Below are 27,233 nucleotides of genomic sequence, written 5' to 3'. Positions count from 1 at the left end.
TTAGTAGGCGAGTGTACATACGGATCTAGAGGCATTTTCGTTTTTCTCCATCGACTTATAATGGAAAGGTCACGCCACTGACCTGACCTTAAAGGTCACGGATATAAAAAAAATCGGAGATATACAAATTATAGGCGCCCATAACATCATGCAATCAACCAAGTTTGAAACCTCTCTGACAAACACCATGCAGGCTGGACATGATTGCAAACTTTTTAGGCTTGGTCAGTTAACTTGACCTGGTGGCCTGACCTGACATGACCTGGGGTCAAAAATATCACACATTGTCCAAAATTGATGTACCAAAAGCTGCTCCAAGCGGCGCGGCGCTACACGCCGCGGTTTTTTATTACACGCAAAAAAAGCGGCAGAGTGGTAACATATGCCCCCTTCCCCACTGGGGCGAAGGTTAAATGTTGTTACGTTGGCCAGAGATGGTTATTTTTCTAGTGTTTGATATAGCTTTTTTTTTGTCATTTTTATGTTTTCTGCTTTTGCGTCCGTTTACAAAATCCCCAAAGGACAGTGAGGGGTGAGCGGCGCGAAGCTTGAGTTATTATCAGAGAACATTTGACGAACTTGAACGAAAGAACTTGAACGAACGAACTGTTGTGGTATCGGCCGCCCGGGTTGACCTTGACCGCCCCTGACCCAGCGGGCCGGGCGGCGGGCGGCGCGAGCGGGCAGTGTGGAGCGAGACGAGCTCGAGTGCGGGTGCGGTGCGCGCTAATAAATTACAGTGATTGTGAGACGCGTGTGTGACGGCCGAGGCGCGGAACAGAACATGGCGCGGTCGGTAGTGTTATCGCCGTTGTGATTCCGAGACGACCTGACCTTCCCATCGCTGTACCAGACCGCTCAGACCGCTCTACTCTGCCATGGGGGACCACGAGCAACTGGAGAGGCTGACGGCGCTGATGGTCCAACAGTCCGAGCAGGCCGCGCAGCGGGAGGAGCGCCTGGCTGCCATGCTGGAGCGGGCCCTCGCCAGCCAGACGCAGCCGCCGGCTGCTCGGAGCGCGGCGGCCGTCATCCAGGGTGGAGGTGGACAGCCCGCTACCATCGCCGCCGCGACCACCACCGCTCCGCTGGCGAAGCTCCCATCCGGCGCCATCACGGCGCCCCACCTGACCTCTTCCGCGTCTCTCAAGGAGTTCGGCGCCTGGCGCCAGAAGTTCGCCGACTTCCAGTTACTCACCCGCCTGGGCACGCTCTCCATCGACGAGCAGAAAGCGACGCTGACATCACTGCTCGACGACGAGTGGACGCGCACGCTTCGGTACAGCCTCCAGGACAGTACCCCAGGACGCCAACTTGGAGACTGTCCTAGACATCATGGAGGCCCATCTGCGTGGACAGCGGAGCATCATCCTGGATCGTAGAGACTTCTACTCGCGGATTCAAGAGCCGGATGAAATGTTCGATGATTTCCTGTCGTCTATTAAAGAAATCGCCGCGTATTGTGATTTTTGCGATGTTTGCGTTGACGATCAGTATCGTGACAGAGTCGTGGTGGGTACACGCGACGAGGAAGCGCTGAAGCGTATGCTGCACGAGCCCAAGCTGACTTTGCAGAAGGCCATAGACATTTGCCGTGCTTGTGAATCGGCGAACACAAACAGCGCGGCGATACTCGGCGAGCCGGCCAGCGTGACACGTGTGTCGGCGTATCGTCGGTCTCAAGCCTCTCTCCGCTCGGAAAGCTCGCGCCGGGGCGATCTCTGTCGGCGCTGCGGCCGGCCACGTCATGCCGATGGAGTACGCTGCCCCGCCACGGACGCATCGTGTCACACGTGTGGCGGCACCGGCCATTTCTCCGCGGCGTGCGCCACCCAGCCGGCTGACCGCGGGGCCCGTGGCGGCAGCGGCCGCGGCTGGCAGGGCGCCAGGTCACGTGACGGCGCGGCCGGTGACCAGCCGTCCGGCCGCGGCCGGCCAAGGTCACACCGCGGGCGGGACGCGGGCCCCGGTCCCGGCCTTGGCGCCGCGCCAGCGCACGTGAGCGCGGCCGGTGACCGTTCTGGAGTTCGACAGCTCATCGGAGACATCCACGTGGACCAGCTAGCTACGCGCCGGACGCCGCGGGTCGAACTGATGCTCACTCACCCGTCCGGCTCTGCCGCTGTTTCATGCGTGCCCGACACCGGCGCTGAGGCGACGGTAATGGGCGCTGAAATGGCCGCGTCACTCAGCATCCCGCTGCAGACGACACCCTCCTCGGGCTCTGCAGTCAAGTTTTCGTCTGCTGGAAACACGCCCCTGACCTGTATCGGCCAGTTTGGTGCCACGGTGACCCTGGGCGACAGCGAGATCTACACGACAGTCTACGTGCTGCAAGAGGTCACCGGTCTCCTGCTCGGCTGGTGTGACGCCGTGCGCCTGCGGATTCTGCCCGCTGACTTCCCGGCCCAAATACCTGCCGCCACCTGGCGTCGCCAGTCAGTGCCGGATCCAGCAAGGGCATCTCACGACAGTGGATCCCGTATCCGCTCACGATCGGCTAGCGCGCACGATCGGCAGCCCGTATCCAGCGGACCGCTGGCGACATCTATCGACACGCTGCAATCGCCACCTACCGGTTACCCGCTACCACGTACCGTGGGTGCCGGAGCGTCACGTGCCGCTGGAGCCGTGGCATGCCGGGCGGGTACGTTGAGCGATGACGGAGCATCTGCAGGCGGACTGGTGGACTCCGTGGGCGGCCGGGCGACTGCAGCGACAGATGCAGGAGCCGCAACACTCAGCGCAGCAGAGCCGGGGCCCAGTTTGGAGACGCAAGTTTCTCTGCCCGCGTGGGATCACGATTACGATCCATCAGATGACGTCATCCGGAGTCACGAAGCAGCCATAAGACGTCACTTCCGAGTGGTGTTCGACGGTAACGATGAGCTGCGCGAGATGACTGGCGGCCCCATGGTCATCGAGCTGACAGAGGACGCGGTCCCCACCGCTCTCACAGCCGCCAGAACTATCCCATACTGCTGGCGTGAGCAAATCAAGAGCCAACTGGACGAACTGGTGGCCAAGGGCATCGCAGCCCCGGTGGACTACCCTACAGAGTGGTGCCACCCCATGGTGCCCATTCCAAAACGCCAGGGAGGAGCCAGGCTGGTCGTGGACATGACCGCCATCAACAGATTCGTAAAGCGGCCCACCTATCCCGTCAGGCCGATTCACGACTCGGTGGCGTCCATCGACGGAGACACGCGATGGCTGACCACTCTGGATGCCGCCATGGGCTACTTTCAGGTCCCGATTGCCGAGGAGTCGCAAGATCTCACCTGCTTTATCACCCCGTGGGGCAGGATGAAGTTCCTGAGGGCCCCGATGGGCCTCGTATCCTCGGGCGACGAGTATAATCGGCGAGGTGACGCAGCACTCGGTGATATTCCGCGGACTCTGAAAATCGTGGATGACCTCCTTCTGCATGACGCCACGTATCGCGCCCATCTCGCCCATGTGATCGCCGTGCTTCAGCGCTGCCAGGAGACGGGCATCACGATCAACCCACGAAAATTCCAGTTCGCGCAGCCGTCACTGGACTACTGCGGCTATCGCATCTCTGGACAAGGCTACACTGTGGACAATCGCAAGCTGCAGGCGATCTCCGAGTTCCCACGGCCGGAGAATCTCACCGATCTCAGGTCCTTCCTGGGGCTCACCAATCAGCTGGCTGGATTCTCATCGGAGATCGCCAGTGCGGCTCAGCCCCTCCGTGACCTGCTGAAGCAGCGCACCGTCTGGAACTGGACCGTGCAGCACGAGGAGGCATTCAATGCCGTCAAAGGGGCGCTGGTGGCGCCACCTGTGCTCGCCTTTTTTGACCCACAGCTGCCTACGGTGCTGCGGACGGACTCGGCTCGCACCCGCGGCTTAGGCTTCGTTCTCCAGCAGCGCCACGGAGATGTGTGGAAGATGGTTCAATGTGGCTCTCGCTTCCTCACAGACACCGAGTCGCGTTACGCAGTGGTGGAGCTTGAGTGTCTGGCGTGCCTGTGGGCCCTTCGGAAATGTCACATATTTCTGGCAGGCCTTCCTCACTTCGACCTGGTCGTAGACCACCGCCCGCTCATCCCCATCTTGAATTCCAAACGCCTGTCAGAGATCGACAACCCTCGCCTCCAGCGGATGCGTGAGAAAATGTCTCTCTACAGCTTCACCGCCACCTGGCAGAAAGGAGCATCACACTGCATCCCGGACGCCCTGTCACGCGCACCTGTCTGTGATCCCGCTCCGGGAGACGAGGCCGCCGAGGTGACGGACGCGCTGCACGACGCCGTGGTCGCCGCCCTCACTGCGACCTCCGAGGACGGCATCTTGGTCGCCCCGCTGCAAGACCGGACTTTGGACTCAGTCCGGGCAGCGGCCGCCCGTGACCCGGAGTACCGCGAGCTCCGTGACGTCATCTTTACAGGATTTCCCGAGCACCGGCACGAACTGTCACCAGCGCTGCGGCCGTACTGGGGAGTCCGCTCCATGCTTGCAGTGGACGACGGCCTCATCGTCTACGGCGCGAGACTGGTAATCCCGTCCAGCCTGCGCCGTGACGTTCTCCACCGGCTCCATGATGCTCATCAAGGAATGGAGAAGACCAAACGCCGCGCGCGTCTCTCCGTCTACTGGCCGGGGATAGACAGAGATATCTGTAACACCGTCTCGGCATGCCAGAGCTGCCGACAACTCGCCGCCAGTCACCAGAACGAGCCGCTATGGCGAGATGAAGCCCGGCCGACCCGCGCGTTCGAGTCCGTGTCGGCAGACTACTTTCACGTTGCGGGCCGGACCTACCTCGTCTACGTCGACAGGCTGTCGGGGTGGCCGTACGTGACGGTCTGCCCTCGGACAGCTTCGGCTGATCACCTGGTGACACAGCTGAGACAGCTCTTCTCCCAGACTGGCGTGCCAGCTGTACTGCGAACGGACGGAGGTCCGCAGTTCGCCTCCTCGACGCTTCGCAGATTCTTGGATCGGTGGGGAGTGCTTCACGAGATGTCATCTCCTCATTACGCCCGATCCAACGGTCACGCCGAGGCCACCGTCAAAACCGTGAAGAAAATCGTCGTGGCTGCGTCGGCGAGCGGACGGCTGGATGACGACCTGCTCGATCGCGGCCTGCTAGAGCTGCGAAACACACCACGGGCAGACGGCAGGTCACCAGCTCAAATCCTGTTCGGCCACCCGCTGAGGTCCGGCGTGCCCACTCATCATCGGGCGTTCGCGCCCGAATGGCAGCGTGCCGCCGACGCGTGCGACGCCAGAGCCACCGCTCTTCGACATGACGTCCGGTGCTACCACGATGCTACCGCGCGCCCGCTCTCAGGGCTGCGCGTCGGCAGTCACGTGGACGTGCAGAATGCCGAGAGCGGTCGCTGGGACCGCACAGGCGTGATCGTCGGCGTGGGACATCGCCGAACATACCTGGTCAAGATGCCGAGCGGCCGCATATACTGGAGAAACAGACGGTTCCTCCGACCGCACCGCCCCATGCTAGCCAGCAGCGCGGGGCCACCTACGGAGATCGACCCCAGTGGGGAGCAGAGTCCCCCGGCCGGGCGTATGGCGTTACCTCAGCCACATTCTCGTCTAGAGACACCGGAGCCCACGGCGGAGCCCCGTCGGAGCAGCCGTCAGCGTCGAGAGCCTCAGCGGCTGCTGGTCCGTTGGGATGCGCACACATATGACTGATGCTCCATACCTGTGTGTACGTATAGATGTTAACCTGGTCTGCTGTTAACGCGGTGAACTGTTTTGTTTGCTGGTGTGTTTGTTTTGCCCCTTTGTTTGCGTTTATTGGTCCGTCTGTCGTTTGTTGCTTTGTTTCGGGTTTATGCTGTTTGAAGACGTTCGCCCCTCGTCTCACCTCTTTATATCGTGGCGAACATCTTGAGGGGAGGTGTTGTGGTATCGGCCGCCCGGGTTGACCTTGACCGCCCCTGACCCAGCGGGCCGGGCGGCGGGCGGCGCGAGCGGGCAGTGTGGAGCGAGACGAGCTCGAGTGCGGGTGCGGTGCGCGCTAATAAAGTACAGTGATTGTGAGACGCGTGTGTGACGGCCGAGGCGCGGAACAGAACACGAACCTGAACGAACGAACTTATACGAATGCAAACGAACGTTGAATCTGCAGAGTTAAGTTCTTGCCGGTGGCTGGTGATCTGTTACACCGAACATGAAACAATTCAGATTGAGAGATATCTTAACTTTCCGTGATTTTGACTAGCTTTTGAACAGGCCGCGAAATCGTGGTGCCTTTACAACGGATTTTGACGGATCGTACCCTCGAGTCAGTGCTTGTTCTTAGAAATGGACAGGGGGGGCTGTTTCGACCCCCCTCCCCCTACGGGGCGCGGGTTAATAATGGGCAAGTGAATATTCCGTAGGTACTACGAGCTCAGCGCTCCGTTTCTGAAGGCTGTATTTTTAACAATAAACGGATCAACTCATGGGCGCTGATGGCTTGTCCCGTCAACATTGCCGTTCACTGTCCACAGCACTCATCAAGGCGACCTGGAAACGACCCGCTGCGTGGGTCATCTCTGGGCGTCGTTGTTGTTTCGGTGCGTGTGCTACCTGCTTTGTGCACGGAACTTGGTTAATGATCTTTCTTCTGTGTATTCTTCAGGCATCAGTGGCTCGCTCCAATGTCCCCACTGCGGCTTCAGATGTGCGGGACAACATTATCTGGATGGACACGTGAAGACAAGTCACGGCCACATCGACAGGAACGGCAGATTCAAGTGCGAGTGGTGTCAGTACTCGACCAACAGGTCCACAAACATGAAACACCACCAAAGGACTCACGCTGGGGAACGGCCGCACCGCTGTGATGTCTGTACGGCACGGTTCACTCAACGGTCACACCTCACGGCACACATGCTGACTCACACTGGAGTGCAGCCGTACGGCTGCTCCATCTGTATGGCGCGGTTCACTCGACGGTCAACTCTCAACACCCACATGCGGACCCACACGGGGGAGCGGCCACACGGCTGCTCCATCTGCACTGCACTGTTCACTACGCGGTCAAACCTCATCAAACATATGCGCACTCACACTGGGGAGCGGCCATATGGCTGCTCCATCTGCAAGGCACGGTTCGCTCAACGGTCATACCTCATCACACACATGCGGACCCACACGGGGGAGCGACCTTTCGGCTGCTCTATTTGCACGGCACGGTTCACTGACCGATCAGGTTTTAATAAACACATGCGGACCCACACTGCTGCTGCTGCATTTTGTGAACAGCCGCACTGCTGCTCCATCTGCAAGGCACGCTTCACTCGACGATCGCACCTCAATACGCACATGCTGACTCACAGCGGAGAGCGGCCTTTCAGTTGCTCTGTGTGTCTTTCACGGTTCACTCGTCGGTCAACCCTCAATATACACATGCGGTCCCACACGGGGGAGCGGCCGTACGGCTGCTCACGTTGCCAGGCCCGGTTTGCTCTACGGGGAAATCTCAGCAAACATATGCGGACCCACACGGGGGAGCGGCCGTACGGCTGTTCACATTGCCAGGCCCGTTTTGCTCTACGGGGAAATCTCAGCAAACACATGCGGACCCACACAGGGGAGCGGCCGTACGGCTGTTCACATTGCCAGGCCCGGTTTGCTCAACGAGGAAATCTCACCAAACACATGCAGACCCACGCGAAGAGCGGCTGTACTGCTGCAACTACTATTTAACGGTTCAGTAGTTCGGCACATAGAAAGTCACTTGAAACTGGTACACAGTTTTGGGAATTATATGATACACTGTTATGACCGATGCGGCAAATGGAGGGGTTGGCGAAGTAGGTACAACGCTGAGACTTGTCCTTGATATGCATGAGTGGCCGCCGTGCGTTTTATTTTAGTGTTTAATTTGTGATTCTCGTTTATGAGCGTCGTGGCTACCGGTGTCACGTCTGGCTTCTTCATTGCTAATAAGGATGATTCAGTCGTTGTGTTGAAACTGTTCGCTTAGGGTTAGAAAAGAAGTGTCGTTTTTTAAGCGCTGTAGCGCTATGATTTGTGGAGAATATCCAGTTATATTTAGATAGTGCCTCTTTTTGTGACTTCAAATCACTCCAGTATTTGCAGTATTTCCTATTTTCTTCACAGCCTTTGTCGACAAGTCGCGGGTCAAATGTATGTCGGCATGTCGTTTAAATCTTACAGGTTTCTGTTCATCCTATGTAAACGCAGCTACTCTTAGATATGTGCTTTCTGTATCTACAGGCGTCACTGCTATGTTACTGGTCTTGTCGCTTTCGGCAGATTACGTGCCGCCAAAGAGTGAAATGAAAGTAGCATGGCTAGATAGAGGAATGTACTGAGTTTTCATCAGGACGTATGTGTATGAACCAATACCTACTTTTTTATGTGCTGCAGTGTTTTGTTTATGCACGACTAAAAGTTCAAATATTGTCATGGCCGAATAAACGCGTGTTGATAATGTTTTGGCTTTTGAAGTGTTGTTTCGTCTTTGCGGACCCACACGGGAATGGGTGTACGGCTGCTCCATGTGAAGGCACGGTGCACTGAACGGTCAGCTCTCAATATAGGTACATATGCGTTCCTACACGGAGGAGAGCCCGTACGGCTGCTCACATAACCAGGCCTTGTTCACTGAATGGTCACACCTGACCAGACGCGTGCGGACTGACCGGGGAGCGACGTTACGACTGCTCCATCTTGATCTGTACGGCACGTTTTGTTAGGCAATCGACCCTTCATACCGCACACATGCGTACCCACACGGGAGAGAGGCCGTACGGCTGCTCCATCTGCGTGGCACTATTTGCCAGGCTAGCAAATCTCAACAGACACCTGCGGACCCACAGGAAAAGCGGCCGTACTGCTGGGCCTGGAACTACCGTCTACCTGCAATCTGCATTGCATGCGTAAGGGGGCGCTCAGCATTCGAAAGAGAGGCAACTGTGAGACCTGTAGGGGCGCCGCTGATGCCCATTGGGGCGCCTGCATGTGATAGAGAGACGCCTGTGAAGCTAAAGAGGGCGCCTCCATGCGAAAAAAGGGCGCCTCGGTAGAAAGAGAGTTGTTTGTGAAACGCTACTAAGGGTAGGGCACCGTCTGTGGCAAAGATACGTATAGGTACTGAACAGAAGACAGAGAGGGGCGCCTTCGGCGCCCGTAAAACAAGGTGCGGACCTTCAGCACTGTCCGCTTAGGTGGTTACGACTTACGCCCCTGCCCTGAATCAAGATTGTCAATGATTTTCAAGTCACTAGGTCATGTCCTTGATTTAAAAGTCGAGCAGAAAATCCTGTTCCCCGGCCTTGAAGAACGGGAAATCAAATAAATGCCTACCTGTCTGAATTAAGTTTATAGATTTCTGAGTTACTGCGTTCCACGCCCGAATATCAATTTCTTAGCTGGATGATTGCGAATATCAATCTGCTGCTTATTTGATGGTCGTATAGATTTCGATGACCCTGAGCCTTGGGGTTTGTTCCCGTCGCTCCTCTAACCTCCTCCAAGCTCCTCTAACCTCCTCTCGTTTCAAAAAATCGTTCCCGTCGCTCCTCTAAGCTCCTCCAAGCTCATCTTGATTTCACATCTCACCACCACTATTTGCCTCCTCCCTCATCCCAAACGAAAGTTGGTTTTTTGGAGGAGGCTCTTGCGTAGACATATTTGGCGCACGTAATACAAATGTGAATTGTTTATAAATGAGATTTGAGGGAAGTGGAAATGATTTTAGTGGTTCATGACGATTGGATATCTTTAAATAGTAATGTTTGATATTAATCTAAGGTTATTTTATAAGAAAGCGATTATTATCTCTTGATTTATGTTTGCGCGCCATAAATCGCCGACCGTTACAGCCCGCAAACAGCTGATTTTCTCGCGAAAATGTTCCCGTGGCTCCTCTGAAACGGCTCTCCTCCAAGCTCATCCAACCTCATCCGATATTTTTTGGGAGGAGCGACGGGAACAGACCCTTGGATTTCGACATTCATGACGCAGTTTTGATGCAGTAGCACGTAGCACGTGAGAGCAGGGTTACCAAAGCTTGGGATTTGTCCCAAGATCTTGGGATATTGAACCCGACCTTGGGACCTTGGGATTCAACAGCAAACCTTGGGATTTGTCCCGAGCTTACGACTCCCGCTAATTTTAGCACATTTTTTTAATCATTGGAAAAAGGAAAAGTATTAATAAAGACCAAACAAAGGAATCAGAAACACATCTAACACAACTTAATTGTTTGTTTTTTGCAAACCGTCCTTTTTGGACGAACACAACCGAGCGTTCTTTCGTTTGGTTTCACTGTACCTTACCAAGCAACCAACGAAGCACGAATAAGTTATCCTTATTTGACGCGTCTTCACTTTGTTTCTCCCGTCTCAGCTCTCAAGTGAGGCATTTAGCGAAATACCCAGTGGCTTCCGCGTCGATTAACACCCGGCTTGGCCGCCTGTTTGCGAATTGTGACGCCCGACGGATCGGAGGCGGATCCAGCTCAGAGTTTTGGGGGGCAAACCATAAAATTTATCGATTCTTTCCATGCATCATCCATACGCGTAATGTTAAAATTATGCCGTTTGGGGGGGGGCAAATGCCCATTTTGCCCCCCCCCCCTGGATCCGCCACTGCGACGGATCATGCTTCAACTCGTAAAACCCAGACAGGTAACTTGCTGTGTCTCTGTACCTATGCCTGCGTGTGTAACTGTGCCGAATGCAAGTTATGTTAACGATATTGATTTATTTAGTCAACCAAAGATTTGAAAATACGTCAAATACACTTTATTTGCTCTATATTTGGTTTCTATAGACCTTGGGATGCACACTGGGCTTTGATCCTGTCGACCTTGGGATATGGAGCTCGATTTTGGGAAATTCGCGCGGCGATCTTGGGATTTAGAAAAATTCTCGTTGGTAACCCTGCGTGAGAGCGCGCGCGCGTTGCTGTGATGCGCGCTTGGACTCAACCTCAACTCAAAATTATCATTCTGAGCGGACTCACACAGAAAACGAGGGATCTTGATTTGGAGATTGAGATGGATCAGCATGGTAAGTTCGGTATAATAGCATCGACTCACTTTTCAAAAGTAAGTAGTGCCCACTTACGTAATATGTTCTTCCATTTTTAAAGTGACCATTCCACCTTAACATTAGTTTTGAGTTGAGATAGCTAAATTGGTGGCCATGGCCTTCAGTACCGGTTTCAGTTGGGCAAACTAGACCTTTGGAATCAAAATATGGAGGCATCAAAAGATTGGTTCCTTTTGGGCATAAATGCAGACCATTTCTAACTTACTAATCACATAAAAATAAGAGAGTGTTTCCAGAAGGAGCATGCCTGATCTTGAACAGAAATGCTTGCACAATCTCCTAAGCAAAATAATATTGCTCCTATCATAACAATTTGAATTCTATAGGTAGTGAAAGGCAATCAAGGAATTGATTCACTTTAAACAGATAATCATAATATTGATTCCCCATCAGCTGGCTAATCATTATTTTGATTCACAGGTAATGTTAACAGATAGGCAACAATGACTTGCAAGAATACAGCATTTATCTTGCTATTATTCTCATTTAGTGGTATCCTCAGCACCACAACTGATACCTATAGCATTGTTGTACTTTACCTTCACTACATTTGATAATAATTCACAATTTTTAAATGTCAAGAATACAAAAACTGAAGCAACAGGTAAAAACCATATAAATAATATAAAAGCACTACAACAATGATAATTAGGGGTTTAAAAATTTCATTTTGCCATTTTACACAAATACTGATTGGTTAGTATGTGATTCATGATACAAAAATAACATACAGTGTGATTTCCCCAAAACAGCTTTTACGTGATGGACAGTGGCTGTCTTTTTCCCATTCACAAGGCCAAAGGGACAATTTCTCAGCTTTGAGGTAACACTTTTTGCAAACCTACCACATTTTTCTACCTTTTAAAAGAAAAATCTCACCGTCATGGGCCTTTTTTCAACCGTAATGATTCATTTGAAGTCAAAAGTGTACTCAAATGAATCAAAAAATTGATTCCATGCCCATATTTGGTCATGGCTCCTCCCACCAGAATCAAATTATTGATGCCTCCATATTTTGATTCCAAAAGTCTAGTTTGCCCAACTGGTTTGGGCACTCACAACGACATCAAAAAATGCTTTAATTCGGATATATTGAATTTCAAACTTGCAGTTTTCGGATTCTAAGGGGCTACTGCACTGTAATGCCCCCTTAGAATTTGTGATGTCAGTGGAGATCTAACCAGGGGCGGCGCTGACCTATTGAAAGTAGGTAGGCACTTGGTAGGTAAGGCAGAAAAGCTGAATACGGAATATGTAGATAAAAGGGGGAAAAGACAGTCTTATTGCTCAGTCGGGATGCGTCAAGCAGCGACAGCAGCGTCATCTACAACAACCATTAACTTAACTAGAGCTTACACGTCTGCCGCCAGAGACAAGCTAGTCTCCCAGTAGGAGTCTAGTTTGTCCAATATAGTTTTTAAGAAACAATAGAATAACACAACAGGCATAACAACGCTAGGTACCATAAACTAATGATAAAAAATTGATAACGTAAAATGTGTTTTATTTTATGATAAATGGACTTAATAAAAAGTCAAGTTTGAAAGTTAGAAGGTAGCACCTAGTCGATGTGCCGACCATCTAAACTTTTTCTACCAAAAGGCTCAATAGCCTCAACATGGCAATAGTCGATAATCTAGTAGGACGAGGTAGGCACAATTAGGCAAAGGTTTTTGTCAAGTTGTTGTTATAATACGATCTTTGTTTGACGTTTTTTGAAAAGTTTTGGCAATTCTCTTTCGTTTCAACCCATTTTAAAAAACGAAGAGAAAAAGATCTTAAACAAAAGCAATCAAACAATCAAAAGCCACAGTCTAGTGAGGGTGTAGACGCAGGGGAGAAGACAAATGACGTAGGCACTGCCTACCTTGCCTATATGGGAGAACCGCCCCTGGATCTAACGATTTTAAATGTTTTACTAAAACGTTTGGTAGCACGTTGCGGTATATGCTGTTTTAAGCGCAACAAGGGCCACACTTTCAAATAGTCGCTAGGTACAGCGTAATGCTTTTTTCCACCCAAAGGAAGGCGCTATACGGAGAATATCCCATTGCGTCATTGAAAAGTGACTTACACCTCTCACCGGCCAGCTGGCTGCGTGGTGTAGTGGTGAGCACACTCGCCTCGTGATCTAATAACTAGGGTTCGATCCCCGCCGCCGGCCGAACTTTTTGGCGCGTTGTAGGTTAGGTTGTAGGTTTGAAGGTTGTAGGTTTGTAGGTTGTAGGTCTGTAGGTTAGGTTGTAGGTTAGGTTGTAGGTTAGGTCAGGTGAGGTTAGGTTATGTTTGTTTTTGTTTGGTTTGTTTACCAAGAAGCATCTTCGGGTATAGCGCCTTCCTTTGGTTGGAAAAAAGAAACACGCCTAGGAACAGCAGAGATTCCAAAAAGTAAACAAAAGTAAAAGCCTAAAAACTTGTAAACCAGTGAATATTTTTTGGTGAAATTTGGTAGATATTAATTTTTGATCTTTCAGAACCAAGGGATATCACTTTTATGCCAATTCATTAACTTTTTTGAAGGTGGGAGGGTCCCTTTAACGCGCTAAATCCAGATATGATGATAAGGTAGGTGTCTCCAAAATATTAAAAAAGAAACATAACCAGACCTTACCTAACCTCAAACCTGACGCAATGATTTTGTTTAGGCATCCATGGATAAGGAAGAAGCTTCAACAGTGGGAAATGGAAAGTACCATCATGTAGGTCGCCACAAGACAATTCTAATAGTATTTACCCAGTAGTTTTAGCCTTCGCCCCAGTGGGGGGGGGGGGGGCATTTGTTACCACCCTGTCCAGTTTTTTGCGTGTGAATAGAAAACTGGTGTGAAGTGCCTCACCCTCACCGCTTGGAGTAGCTTGTAGTGCATCATTTTTTGACAACATATGAAATTTTTGACCCCAGGTTGAGGTCATGTCAGCCTGCCAGGTCAGGAGGAACAGTAAAAATATTTCAGAATCACAATGATTTGGACTACTAGTGACAACAAAGGTGTCTTTTGCTGCTAGCCTGCTCTCTAGAAAGGTCATCAGAGATCATTTGAGGCTACAAACAGTTTTTTCATATAATGCCAGGATCTAAAGACTAGGTATAGGAGCACCTCCATTATTTTCCTGCTGCATTCTTGTTGGCAAACCATGTCATTGTCATTATTGAGAGATGTTTTATGGGTATTAATTCCATAAGGAATTATTCAATTATTGGTGGTGATAACTCTGCAACTTTGTATTTTCTTGCTACATAACTTCTCCGTTTTGTGCTTTCATCTAGTCAACTCAATGTGAACTGATGTTGGACCCCATTCCAGATCCATCAGTGTCTGAACTACTGCCGCTCATGCGGGCTGCATCAACGTCACCAAAAGGACCAAAGTGGTCTCGCAAGGGCTCCGCTGACAGCGATGGGGAATGGGGTCCGTCACAGAGTGTGAGGAAGTCTCAGAGGCTGAGGGACTCTACTCCTATAGACAGTGGCTCTGAGAGCGACTTTCGGCCAGTTGTGAAGGAGGAGATAAAGATTGAAGTCACTTCACCAAGGGTAAGTGTTCAAATGCCTGGTGCTCACCTCTCATTGGTTTTTAGCTGCGAGGTTAATAAAAGGGAATGACAGCGCATAATGTGTTCCAATTTGTATATCTGTGGAGGATAAACATCTCATGTTTCATTGAATATTGTTCGTCTGTTGATCCGGTTTAGGTTGAGCGGCCGTCGTCTCCCTCGGTGTCGGACGACGATCCTTTCTCGGACCTCGCTCTGCATTCTTTAGTGAAGGAGGAAAAGTACCGACCTCGATCACCGTCACCGTCTGAGGACTTCATCGGGTTCACTGAGGTGGACCGGGACAGGTTAGGGCATGATTCAGTGCTGTTGAAATTTGAGTAGTTATTTGACATTCTAGACTATCCATTTGATGAAATGATATATATTTGTGGTGCTTCTTTTTTCAGTGCTTGTTTCATCTCCAGTGTAAAAAGGAATATGCTACTGGGATGCCCGTCGGACAGTGAAGACTCGGCAGAAGGCAAGTTGACAGATGCCAGGAAAATGCATGTCGTCTCTCTATTTTATCATTGACCTTTCTCTTGTACCTTTTGCAGACAAATTGTCAGTTTTTTTAAATTTTATTTGATTTAGACTCTACAAAGTGATGTAGTGGTCTGACAGTCATACGTTCTTTTGAATTGGCGCCTGAGATTAATGCCACCCAATCATACAAAACCATTCATTGTATTTCATTGCAGTCTTTGCCGAAGGAGAGTTCATGAAGAGTCCTCGTCTCGTCATAAACTACCGTGATGTGGATGGTCTAGATGATAGCAACATATGTGAGTATTCTCCCTCCTTTTAGTCAATTACAACTTTTCCTCATCAACGGAGGAATTTACATGATAAGAGCTCACAAAATTGCAGACAAATAAGAACCACCAAACACGTACTGTTTCGGTATAACAGAAACGTATATGATAAAACCGTACTGTATCCTCCATCATGTCAATAATACTTTTCCGCCTTATTTTCTGACAGTTTGTGACGTGTGCTGCCGCGATTGGGACGGTGAATGTCCCGTCCATGGACCGCTAAAGATCATACACGATACCAAGGTAAGGGACTATCCTCCATAAGTCCATACCTATTATCTCTGTTCATGTTTTGTGTTGTTCTGTTTTAGTTACATCAGTAGGTGCCCCCCATATTTCAACATTTAATTTTGAATCTGTTCGATTTGGTGCTAAATTGCAAAATGACAATAGGTGCATGTGGAAGTTGTCGATTTTTATATATACAAAACTTTCTTGACAGTTATTGCCTGTGCTGCAATTTTGTCGATACTGACATGGATGCGACCAGTTCAACAGTTCTATGATCTTTGTTCCGAAAACATGCCGGCTGATTTCTATAGGTACAGTATAAGGATAAGCTCAATTCCTGCATTATATCATCCTCTGTCGACATTTCGCCCTACATCAGTAGTAGGTACATTACTATTCCAGGCACGACCCGGTATCGGAGATGCCGACAGGGACGTCAAGACCCTGCCGCCTTCTCTCAGCTCTGGTCAGTCGACAAATCCAGCGTCTGGCACCGGTAAGTTAATGAGGCAAGACAAATGGCGGTACGTAACAACTGCTGCTGGACGTTTGATGCATCATTTGGTGATGGTTGCTTGTATTGTATGATTTCATGTCCCATGTATCAGTACATGTGTCCATTTAGTTGAGGTGAATGCTTGTATTTATTTGATTCCAGGAGTTTTGGCGGAGAAGGACATACCTGCGCGCCAAAGACTCGGTCCTTACGAGGGCACCTTGACCACCGAGCAGGGTCAGGCCCGAACTCGAACAACCGGGTACAGATGGCAGGTCAGTTCAGTTGTTTTGTTTTGCAGGTAAAAAACGCATATTTTCACTTTAGACTTACTTCAACGATAAAAGCTATTAAAAAAACATTTTAAGACCAATGATAGCAACATATAAATTTTATGTTTTCATTGCGCATGCCATATTTTTACTTTTTTCTTTGAAATGATGAACTACGTTTTTGTTTGGTACCACAGATCAAGAAGGGTAAGCGCGTGCATCACTCGGTGAATGCCGAAGACCCGAGCTGCAGCAACTGGCTCAGAAGGGTCAACTGTGCCCGCTCGGAGGAAGAACAAAACCTAGTGGCCTTCCAGTACCGGGGCCAGGTATACTTCAGGTGCGTTATAGTCTTGGAATCCACGGATCTATTCTTCCTAACTGCGTTACGTATTTTATGCGTGGTTCGTCCTGTGGCCCATATTTTCTTTAATGGATTCGTCGAAGTTATTGATAACAGTGTAAGTGTTGTGACTACACCAATCAAGCTTTCATCAATAATGCTATATTTATCTCCCTATGCAGGACGTCAAAGCCCCTTCCGCGGGGCTCTGAGCTGCTGGTGTACTACGGAGACGACTCGGCCCGGGAACTGACCGTCCACTCGGAGACATCTGGGGAGTCTGTGACTTCCTCTCCGGCCGGACCTTCATCTTCAGGTCAGTTCATCGTTTGCGGCTCCGAGTGCTATGGTGTCCATCGAAGTGACGCTGGTAATGCCATTTACCCTTCTGCCGACAGTAGACTGTTTTTTGCCCGGTTCGATGAGAAGTTCTACTACTTTGACGTATGCAGGCACGACGTTTATATGCCAACTTACATGGGCTCGGTTCGTAACTTGAACTGGCATTTCGGCTTGCGACCTAACCGGGTTAGGTCGTTCTATGCTAAAGCAGGTCGCATAATGCGACCTGCTTTAGCATGGAACGTTTTTTTAATGGCCTTCTTTCTGTGTATTCTTCAGGCATCAGTGGCTCGGTCCAATGTCCCCAATGCGGCTTCAGATGTTTGGGAAAACATTGTCTGGACGGACACGTGAAGAGAAGTCACGGCCATATGGGCAGGAACGGCAGATTGAAGTGCGAGTGGTGTCAATACTCGACCGACAGGCCCGACCGTATGAAAAACCACCGCAGAACTCACACAGGGGAACGGCCATACGGCTGCTCCATTTGCAAGGCACGGTTCTCTAGGCGGTCAGGTCTCACCGATCACATGCGGACCCACACTGGGGAGCGGCCATACGGCTGCTCTATCTGTACGGCACGGTACACCAAACCGTCCGCCCTCACTATACACATGCGGACTCACACTGGGGAGCGGCCGTACGGCTGCTCCATCTGCACTGCACGGTTTTCTGTTCGAGCAAGCCTAAACAACCACATGCGGATTCACACTAGAGAGCGGCCATACGGCTGCTCCATCTGCAAGGAACGGTTCACTGAACGGTCAAATCTCACCAGACACATGCGGACCCACACTGGGGAGCGGCCGCACGGATGTTCACATTGCCAGGCTCGGTTCGCTAGGCGGGGAGATCTCAGCAAACACTTACGTACCCACACGGGGGAGCGGCCTTACGGTTGCTCTGTTTGCACAGCACGCTTTGCTCAACAGCCAACCCTTACGACACATATGCGGACCCACACTGGAGAGCGACCTTTCGGTTGCTCCATCTGCAAGGCACGGTTCACTCGACGGTCACACCTCGATACGCACATTCGAACCCACACTGGGGAGAGGCCGTACGGCTGTTCACATTGCCAGGCCCGGTTCAATGAACGGGGAAGACTCAGCAAACACATGCGTACCCACAGTCACACGAAGGAACGGCCGTAAGGCTGCTCAGTGCTCAACTTGCCGGGCTTTGTTCGCTCAACGGGGAAGTCTCATGAAACAAATGCCTACCCACCCGAGGGAGCGGCCATATGGCTGCTCAACCTGCACGGCACGGTTCGCTTCGCTTCGCTGTCAAACCTAACCAAACAGATGCGTAGGTGCTCACACTGGGAACAGGCCGTTTGCTTGCTCTGTCTGCGTTGGACGGTTCACTGTTCGATCCAGCCTCACCATACACATGCGTACCCACACAGAGGGAGCGGCCGTACGGCTGCTCCATCTGCACGGCACGGTTCACTGAACGGTCTACCCTCACAAAACACATGCGTACCCACACGGGGGAGCGGCCGTATGGCTGCTCCATCTGCACGGCATGGTTCACTCAACCGTCACGCCTCACTAAACACATGGGGACCCACACGGGGAGCAGCTGTATGGCTGCTGTTTCTGCAAGGCACGATTCATTGTTCAATCAAGTCTCGTCAGACACATGCGGACCGATGAGAGGAGCGGTCCGCATGCGTCCGCGGTCCGCAATTTTAAAACATTAGGTATACTAAAACCTCTGTAAAACTGTGGTGGTATATGCTGCTTTGCGCGCAACATCTGCCGCACTGTTAAGATACCATCTTTCTTACCGACAGACAGACCGTGCTCTTCTTCAGTCCTTTGCGTTGAAGCTATGCTGCTCTGATGTATGTTGGCTTGACGTTTAATTACCGCGTTACCAAGCTACGTGGGTTTGGTTCGTTGGACTGACATTTCGTGGGGAATAGCAATCGGTCCTGTTAAAGACTAGGTCCACTATGTCGATTCGATTGTTTCGGAAAAAACTTCTGCCACATCGTTCAGTAGCCTTTATTTGGACCTTTATCCGTCGCCGGGCCGGGGGATGGGTTGGTCGCCTCCCCCGTCCTCTTTTTCGCAGACATCTAAAAAGCGGCTGTAGAAGAGGCCAGTGTCAGCCAATCAGCGTGCAGCTGTTTTTTAAGAACGCAATATGATTGGTGAACGCGTAATATCCTCCGCCACCATATTTAGTCCCAACGGAAGATATAATATAATTCTTCGTACCTATACCTGTTATAAGTAAGAAATCTTAAACATGTTTTTTAATCGGCATCATTTTTGTCATAAAATAATCATTTAACTGTAGGAAGAAAAAAATATATATATTTGGGAGTGGTACCTATATCCTTAAAGGACTGCTGAGGGGAACGATTTTACCTTTTGAAATATTTTTGAATAGTTGACGGCCGATGGGTAGGGAAGATTGGGGCAGATAGTGTCACGGGGCACATCCTGTCAGCAGGGTTTTCTCGAAAACTATCGAGCGCATTTATGTTGTTGAAGTTAAAAGGTTTGTTTTTGCTTGACAAAGTCCGGTACTGTCAATTCAACAACGTGCCGGTGACCAGGCTGTAGTCACTGGCATACCTGTAACGTGTTCGTTTTACGTGATGTCATCGTGTGAATTTGCCCTTTTTATGAGGTACCCAATCTCTTTAATTACTTAATTGTTTTGGGATATTGCGTAATATTCAGCATCAGTCTAACGAAACAAGATTTCAGTGTCTAAAACTATCAAATGGATGCAGTTTTTTTACTCCCGAAGAAGTTTGCACCATGACGTCAGCATTCTCTCGTGACGCCACTTAGTACATATTTATCGCCTTGGTTCCTGTGGCCATGTTGGATGAAATATAAAAAAAACTTTGTATTTGCAAGGGAAATCCAAACTTTTTGACAAGAACAAAACGCTAGTTCATGACTGTGCAGATAGCGTGATGGTTGCATTGAATACCGTTTCGGGTAGTCTTGAATGTCAACATTTTTTTTTCTGAACATATTGTCCATATTGTCGAAGTTTTCAATGAGAACCACAACATTTTTATTGACATCGAGTGGGGCACATCATGTTACTCAATCCGCAATCTAGCCCATCTGTTCAGCATTGTTGGAATTTATGCAAGCTGCTGCAGTGGCGGATCCAGGGGAGGGCAAAATGGGCATTTGCCCTCCCCAAAGCCAAATCGTGTGGGCAAGACTATCTTTTTGCCCCTCCCAAAGCATGTAGCGATGAGCAAATCTAATACGGCGTCGATGCCTATATGGACGAAAAGCAGGGCTTCTTTCCGTGACGGCCATTCCGAAGGAAGGAGCTGACCACTGGCTGCTGATATTTTGGGTCGATATGCTGATATTAGATTGAACCCCCTGAACTGAATGCATGCATAAGCATATGCAGTGTGGCCAATGGCCATGGTGTGGGGTAACACGGGGCAAGATGCCCAGTCGGGTAAGACGCCCACCACCCTATATTCGAAATTACCTAAGCAATCCACAGTTTCGTCATTTGTTGGGAGCCTCATTGCTGTGGAGCGTTCCGCGTAAAAGAACGGCGACGTGACTAGCCGCCATTTTATACCTATTTTTTGCATATGTTCTGAAAATGTCAGACCAAGGTCTCTCAAGGTCACAAAGTCACTAAGCTGTACGTCAAGTGACATAACCTAAAAACAGTTCCAATGCCTGCCATAGCTACACCGAGTGACGGATCGCTTTGAAACTTTCAGCAGTTAATAAGGGTAACAGTACCTATGTACACAATGTTAGTCACATGATTTTTATATCGATGACCTAGGGCTAGGTCATTTTTGCGACCTCTCCACTATAAGTCAATAAGAGAAAATTGAAAGGCACCTTTTTGGGCAAACCTGTCCGGTAGCTCAGTTGGTAAAGCAGTGGACTCCCGGTAGTGAGAGCCCGGGTTTGAATCGCTCCGGCGCTCGATATTTGAGACTCCTGACGGGGATGGTCTGAGGTTGGTGGGAGCAGCCGCAGCCATTCAAAGTCAGGAGTGGGACAGGCCGTGTCCGGCTTCGAAGGGCACGTAAAACATTGGCATCGTTAAACGTTAAACTAAATTCTCCTGTCACCCGGAATTACGCGATCGGACGGTAAGGGTGGGGCTCTGCGCAACAAGCTCTGCTTAGCGTAGGCTCCCGCTCCCGTCAATCCGCCCTTTCAAACATTCGTGCTAAATTTATAAGAAACGTCACTCTTAACAATACCGAGTTACAACCTAAACAGCACACAGTGAACCGGAAAATAGCACCCGTGACCCCTCCTTATGTCCCTGAGATCATCTCAGGTCACGAAAGATATGCAATAGTTTGCAGCAATTCGCTAATAACTTCTGCTGGAGGCATTCTAGAGCAATAGAAACACCTTAGATGTGTTCAGCTTTACGATACAGATCGACTGATATGCAACACGACCTTTTCCGGTCAGGTCATGACTTGACCAAATGTCAAAGTTGTAAGTCCACTTTTTAAGATCAAATTATAACTCATTCGACGCGTCTTCGCGAGAGGAACAAGATGCCGGTAAAAGTAAGATCGCACAAGGTTTGATTCAAAAGTTATCGCAGAAAATCCGTTCCCGTAAAAATATTATATATTATGGCAGTTTTCCCTGGAGGCTAAACCGTTGATCTTAGGTCCAATCTGAGCGCATTATCTAGAAAGAACAGTAACAGTGCTATCAAATTAGCTTTTCTGGGGCGCTCTAGCTCTATTCGTTTCCGAGTTATGCGCCAGTTCTTCAAAAATTGTCGAAACTGGACCTAAATATTATCCAGATTTGGCCTTTGATGGGCTCTGGTGATCTGACATCTGACCTGACCTTAAAAGTGACTGGGGTAATTTGGTCATTATGTTTGACACTCTTTCAAACGCCGCCTACCGCGTGTTGCTACGTGGTCCAGGAGCCGAGTTAGAAGGGATAGGGCGTTCAAACATCCACCAGGGGCGTGAAAATCCAGGAGCCCCAGCGCGGCTGGGCACGGGTCAACCTAAGACATTTTACACCATCTTACGGTAAGATGGTGTAACTGGCGTTGTGAAGTATCTTGGTCACTGCACTGGCACGGTGGTGGGTCGGGGTCGCCGATGGTCGGCTAAACTTTTGCCCTCCCCAAACGGATCGGCTGGATCCGCCCCTGAGCTGCTGCATTTTAAGGAGCTGCATCAAAAACCTGGGGGTCTTGAGCCATCCTTGCGTTTGGGGACATTACATTTCATAGGGTGTTGCGGCACCCATGCCTCTGTGGACGTTCAATTTTCATCTGTGTCAGCCAACCGATCTTGTCCATTACGTGTTTATCGCCGTCGCAAGTTTATCGGCTGGTGACTGTTAATTCCACCACCGCTCCTCGACGTCTCTTTACGTCGTGACCGCATATCAGGCATCGGTCAGTACCTTCAGTGGCTCTCAAACTTCTTCGTCCAGATGCGGACGGCAAAGCTGGGGCCCTAATCCTGCTTCACCGACAACTAATGCGTCGCTACTAAGGAAGCGATGCATGACCTTCATTTTTTATATTGAGTATCACCCAGGATGAAATCATTTTTGTCTGATTTTCCACATCTGGCCAGAAACATTGTCGACATCCCTCTTCTCTCAATGTGTTTCACAGGTGTTGGTCGCACACTTCAGTGTCCCCACTGCAACGTCAGATGTCTGGGACAACAACATCTGGACAGACACGTGAAGATAAGTCACGGTCACATCGGCAGGAACGGGAGATTCAAGTGCGAGCGGTGTAAATACTCGACCGACAAGCCCACCCGTAGGAAACACCACCGGAAGACTCACACGGGGGAGCGACCCCACTGCTGCTCTATCTGTACGGCACGGTTTGCTCAGCGGTCCACTCTCACCACACACACGCGGACCCATACGGGAGAACGGCCGTATGCCTGCTCCCTCTGCCATGCACAATTCTCTGACCAGGCGCACCTCATCAGACACAAGCGAACCCACACTGGGGAGAGGCCGTATGGCTGCTCCCTCTGCAAGGCACAATTCAATGAACGGTCAAAACTCACCGGACACATGCGAACCCACACTGGGGAGCGGCCATACTGCTGCTCTATCTGCAAGGCACGGTTCTTTGAACGGTCACATCTTACTGCACACATGCGGACCCACACTGGGGAGCGGCCGTTCGGCTGCTCCATCTGCACGGCACGGTTCGCTGAACGGTCTACCCTAACAAAACACATGCGTACCCACACAGGGGAGCGGCCGTACGGCTGCTCACACTGCCAGGCCCGGTTCGCTAACCGGTCACACCTCACTACACACATGCGGACCCACACTGGGGAGCGGCCTTATGAGTGCTCACACTGCCAGGCCCGGTTCACTCAGCGGGTTGCTCTCACTCAACACATGCGGACCCACACGGGGGAGCGGCCGTTTTGCTGCTCACACTGCCAGGCCCGGTTCACTCAACGGTCACATCTCTTCAGACACATGCGGACCCACGCGAAGAGCGGCCACACGGCTGCCTCTACATCAGCAACGGTTCGGCAGTTTGACTCACAAAATACGTTTTTAACTGGTACACTGGTAAGAATAGCAAGGTGTGAGTGACCGAAGCGGTAAATCGTTCGAATGTCGAAATATAGTGTTGAGGCTTCATGACAAGTGCATGAGCAGCCCCCGTTGTACGTTAGTTATTCGTGTTATAGCTGTGACTCTCGTTTGTGAGCTTCGTGGCTACCAGTGTCATATCTGGTTTGTTTGTACTTTTCCAGTGTGATTCAGTGGTTGTGTATTTAAAATAGCCGCCCTTACATAGGAGGAAAGGACTGTCGAACTGGCGTTATTTTAAGCGCCGTAGCGCCATTTTTAACCCATTAATTCCGCTTGGGTCATGTATGACCCAAAAGCAAAATCTTAATGTTTCTTCTCAATGGAGGCAAGTGGCACTTTGATGAACTTGCGCGTGTGTTTTGTCGATTTTGTGGGTTTAGTGACGAGCGTCGGAGCGGCATAAAACTGGTGTGAGCTCGTCCACTGAAGTTTCTGGAGCCAAAGACGACGGGACTGCACAGCCGCCGGTCACTGGCAATGGCGCGCCGTCCCAAAAAGTAATGTATTATGTTTGCAATTTACTATCTGTTGAATGATCGTCTACCTATTTAAATTTGTCTGAAAAAGTATGATGTGTATTTTTGCCCTTCTTCTCGTCACCGGATAACTTTTGTTCCTCAATAAATATCCTTGGGTCATAAATGACCCAGCCGGCAATAGTGTTATCAATTTACTCAGTATATTAAATACAATGGAAGCAACTGATGATTATACGATTATTTATTTCTGGGGGTTGTGATCAGATCACAGTGGCGGATCCAAAGGAGGGGATCCGCACATCACATGGGTCACTCATGACCCACCTTGGGGCCCGGGGGCACCACCGACCTATCAGGAGCACCACAGGCCTGACAGGGGCACCACAAGCCTAGCAAGGGCACCACGGGCCTGTCAGGGGTACCACTGCACAGGCTTGTTAGGGGCACCACAGGCCTGCAGGAGCACCATCGGCCTAGCAAGAGCACCACAGACCTGCCAGAGGCACCAGATGCCTGCCAGGGGCACCATCGGCCTACCAGGGGCACCATCGGCCTCGCAGAGGCATCACCGGCCTCACAGGGGCACCACCGGCCTCGCAGAGGCACCACCGGCCTCGCAGGGACACCTTGGGCCTGTAAAGGGCTCCACGGGCCTGTTGGGAGCGCTTCAGGCTTGTCAGGGGCACCACAGTCATGCCAGGACCCAGGGGCACCAGCGGCCTAGCAGGGGCACCACAGCACTATGGTTGGAAACGGCCTCACGGATGGCCATGGGCAATTTCGGAATATATGTATATTTGGGGCGTCATTCGGTTGGAAATTGATGAAATGTTTTGAATTGGGCAGAAAAAATATTTAGTTGCGCATTTAGTCTTCATTATCGTACGTGGAATCGGGAGTTTCTGATAGTGGCTTTTTTGGTGCGCCGTCGAAGGTTTAAACAACCGCGCTGGTGATAGCATGTGGAGTACGGGGACCCGCAGTTGTTACTGTACACGAACCCCAACTCCAGACGTCTGCCCTGTCCAGTAACAACCGATAACATTGATGTCGACTGCCAGTCCCTGTACAAGAGCAGCTGAGGTTTTCTGTGCGTGCCCTCTGACAGCTTATCGTTGTTCCCTGTGAGGGTACTGGGACAATTTACTCAGGGTCGCTGTACAGTAGCAACTGCGGGTCCCCGTACCTCAATAACGTTGTAAAACTGGATTATTATATATCAAAATAATCCTTGTTATGTTGGCTATCGAGTGGAGTGACTCTTTTTCCCATGCGTGTTCAAAATCAGGAACGGCATTGCATTCTGTTTGCAGTGTCATCACAGCAACATTTGCAAAATTACGTTTATGTTTCATTGGACTTACAAAAAGTTCTCCATCGAACTCCATTGATCTTTTTGGCAGAATAAATCTCTGTTCAATTCTGCGTAAGGGGAACCTAAAAGCAAACTGCGCACTTGTGCGCAAAATCTTCTGTAAAGCTTCATCTCCCGAGGCGTACCTATCCGTCGCTTCGTTAGCAGCGGGTCGGCTCGTCAGTCGTGCAATCGCTTATCCTAATAAATGATGGTAATAAGCAGGATTGCGGAGTCGTGGTGGCGCCAAATCCGACTCCGACTACGACTCCGACTCCTGACTCGTTGCCATGACTCCGGGTGACTCTGTCTCCGACTCCGGACCCCTGCCAGTGTTTCGGAGTCGTGATGGAGCTGTTCCAATTCGGACCGACTCCGACTTCCACTGCGGGCTCCTGACCGACCCCGACTCCGACTCCGACTCCTGGCTCGTTGCCACGACTCTGGGCGACTCTGACTCCGACTCCGACTCTGACTCCGACTCTGACTTCGACTCCGCACCCCTCGTAAGAAGTAACTGCTCGCCCCTGCACCTGGAGTATGGATATCGTGCAAACGTGTATGGATATCCTGGAGTATGGATATGGATATCCACTGACAGAACAGACATACAGACATGCTGTAAACGCCATTACACTGCCAATACCATGGCAAATCAAATGGCTATCTATGATTTTTGATCATCGTTCTACATTTTCCAAAATCTTGAACTGAATGTTGGCAATTTCTCGTGACTACTTCACGACCATGATGCATGCATTTCCGAAATTGATCTTTTTTAACCAACCACGTACTCGTATGATAAAATGAATGTCACCATCGTGTTCTACGCCCAAAAGTACCCATAAAACTTTTGTCATGTGTCATGGGCTGCGAATAGGTACCAGTTTTAATTTTCGGGGTTATGTGCTTACCTGATTGACCTGACTTTGACCCTGGCCTATGTTTGACTGACTCCTACATGGATCTGACACTCTTTTAGCACTTATATGAAGGGTTGTGACAGTTGTGACAGAGTTTATGACGAGAGGCACCGATTGCGAGGTTCTAAAGTCCATGCTACTGAAAGCCCGATTTCAAGTGTTTGACCGGACCTTGACCCGACCTGTAACCTCGAAATTCAACTTTTAAGTATTCATGTGAATCGTCTCGTCGCGTTCTTCTTTCGTTTGCCGCCTCGTGCGTTTCGCTGCGCCTAATTGTTCGCGAGATATCGGCTGGGGGCGTTGAACGCCCCCCCCCCGGCAAACGGCGGGTGGGGAAATACCCCAGCAACTGCCGGGTTAATCTGACGCTTTTTTGTCATTTGATGGTCATTTAATTTCTTACTTTTTTGCCCAATCTAAAAAAAAAATCATTAATACTTTTTCTCCAAATTTTTTACCCTTTATGACCAAAAGTAAGACACTGCGTCACTATGTTGATATTTCTCGCCCTAAAGCATAACAACAATATCCATTCAGTAATAGCAGTATTCAAAACATGTTCAAAATGCCTCGCGATATCGATAACATTACGAAAGACATAGGCGACTTATAACATACTTGCAATGATGACGTCACTCACGCGCGACGTGACGTCACCTCGTCATTTCTGAGTTACTGTATGATGCACAAAAGACACTGGTATACCTATGCAAAGTTTCATCGCAGTCGGTCTACGCATTAACAAGTTATGGGCAAAACATTTTTTTCGCGTT

The 27,233-nt window shown here is 50.2% G+C and overlaps 1 protein-coding gene across 5 annotated transcripts in view; it reads left to right on the top strand.

The window, feature by feature from the left end:
* The window catches only part of LOC122369042 (histone-lysine N-methyltransferase PRDM9-like), a 99,381-nt gene that overhangs the window by 54,952 nt on the left and 17,196 nt on the right, over window positions 1-27,233 (top strand). For 2 of the 5 annotated variants that reach the window (XM_043343408.1, XM_043343404.1), the window contains 10 exons: window positions 14,372-14,601; window positions 14,760-14,908; window positions 15,011-15,084; window positions 15,305-15,388; window positions 15,588-15,664; window positions 16,055-16,148; window positions 16,311-16,423; window positions 16,618-16,760; window positions 16,946-17,079; window positions 22,740-24,358. In XM_043343408.1, coding sequence (XP_043199343.1) covers window positions 14,372-14,601; window positions 14,760-14,908; window positions 15,011-15,084; window positions 15,305-15,388; window positions 15,588-15,664; window positions 16,055-16,148; window positions 16,311-16,423; window positions 16,618-16,760; window positions 16,946-17,079; window positions 22,740-23,698 — 2,057 coding nt within the window. In that variant the 3' untranslated portion in view covers window positions 23,699-24,358. Of the gene's footprint in view, window positions 1-14,371; window positions 14,602-14,759; window positions 14,909-15,010; window positions 15,085-15,304; window positions 15,389-15,587; window positions 15,665-16,054; window positions 16,149-16,310; window positions 16,424-16,617; window positions 16,761-16,945; window positions 17,080-17,384; window positions 20,067-22,739; window positions 24,359-27,233 lie in introns of those variants that run through there. The other 3 variants (XM_043343406.1, XM_043343405.1, XM_043343407.1) reach the window with 3 other exon arrangements.

The sequence above is a fragment of the Amphibalanus amphitrite genome, unplaced genomic scaffold (genome assembly GCF_019059575.1).
Source record: "Amphibalanus amphitrite isolate SeventyFive unplaced genomic scaffold, NRLGWU_Aamphi_draft 001001F_arrow, whole genome shotgun sequence".
Taxonomy (NCBI): domain Eukaryota; kingdom Metazoa; phylum Arthropoda; class Thecostraca; order Balanomorpha; family Balanidae; genus Amphibalanus; species Amphibalanus amphitrite.
Note: the sequence above shows the minus strand (reverse complement) of the source record. Positions and strands in the feature narration are given on the sequence as shown.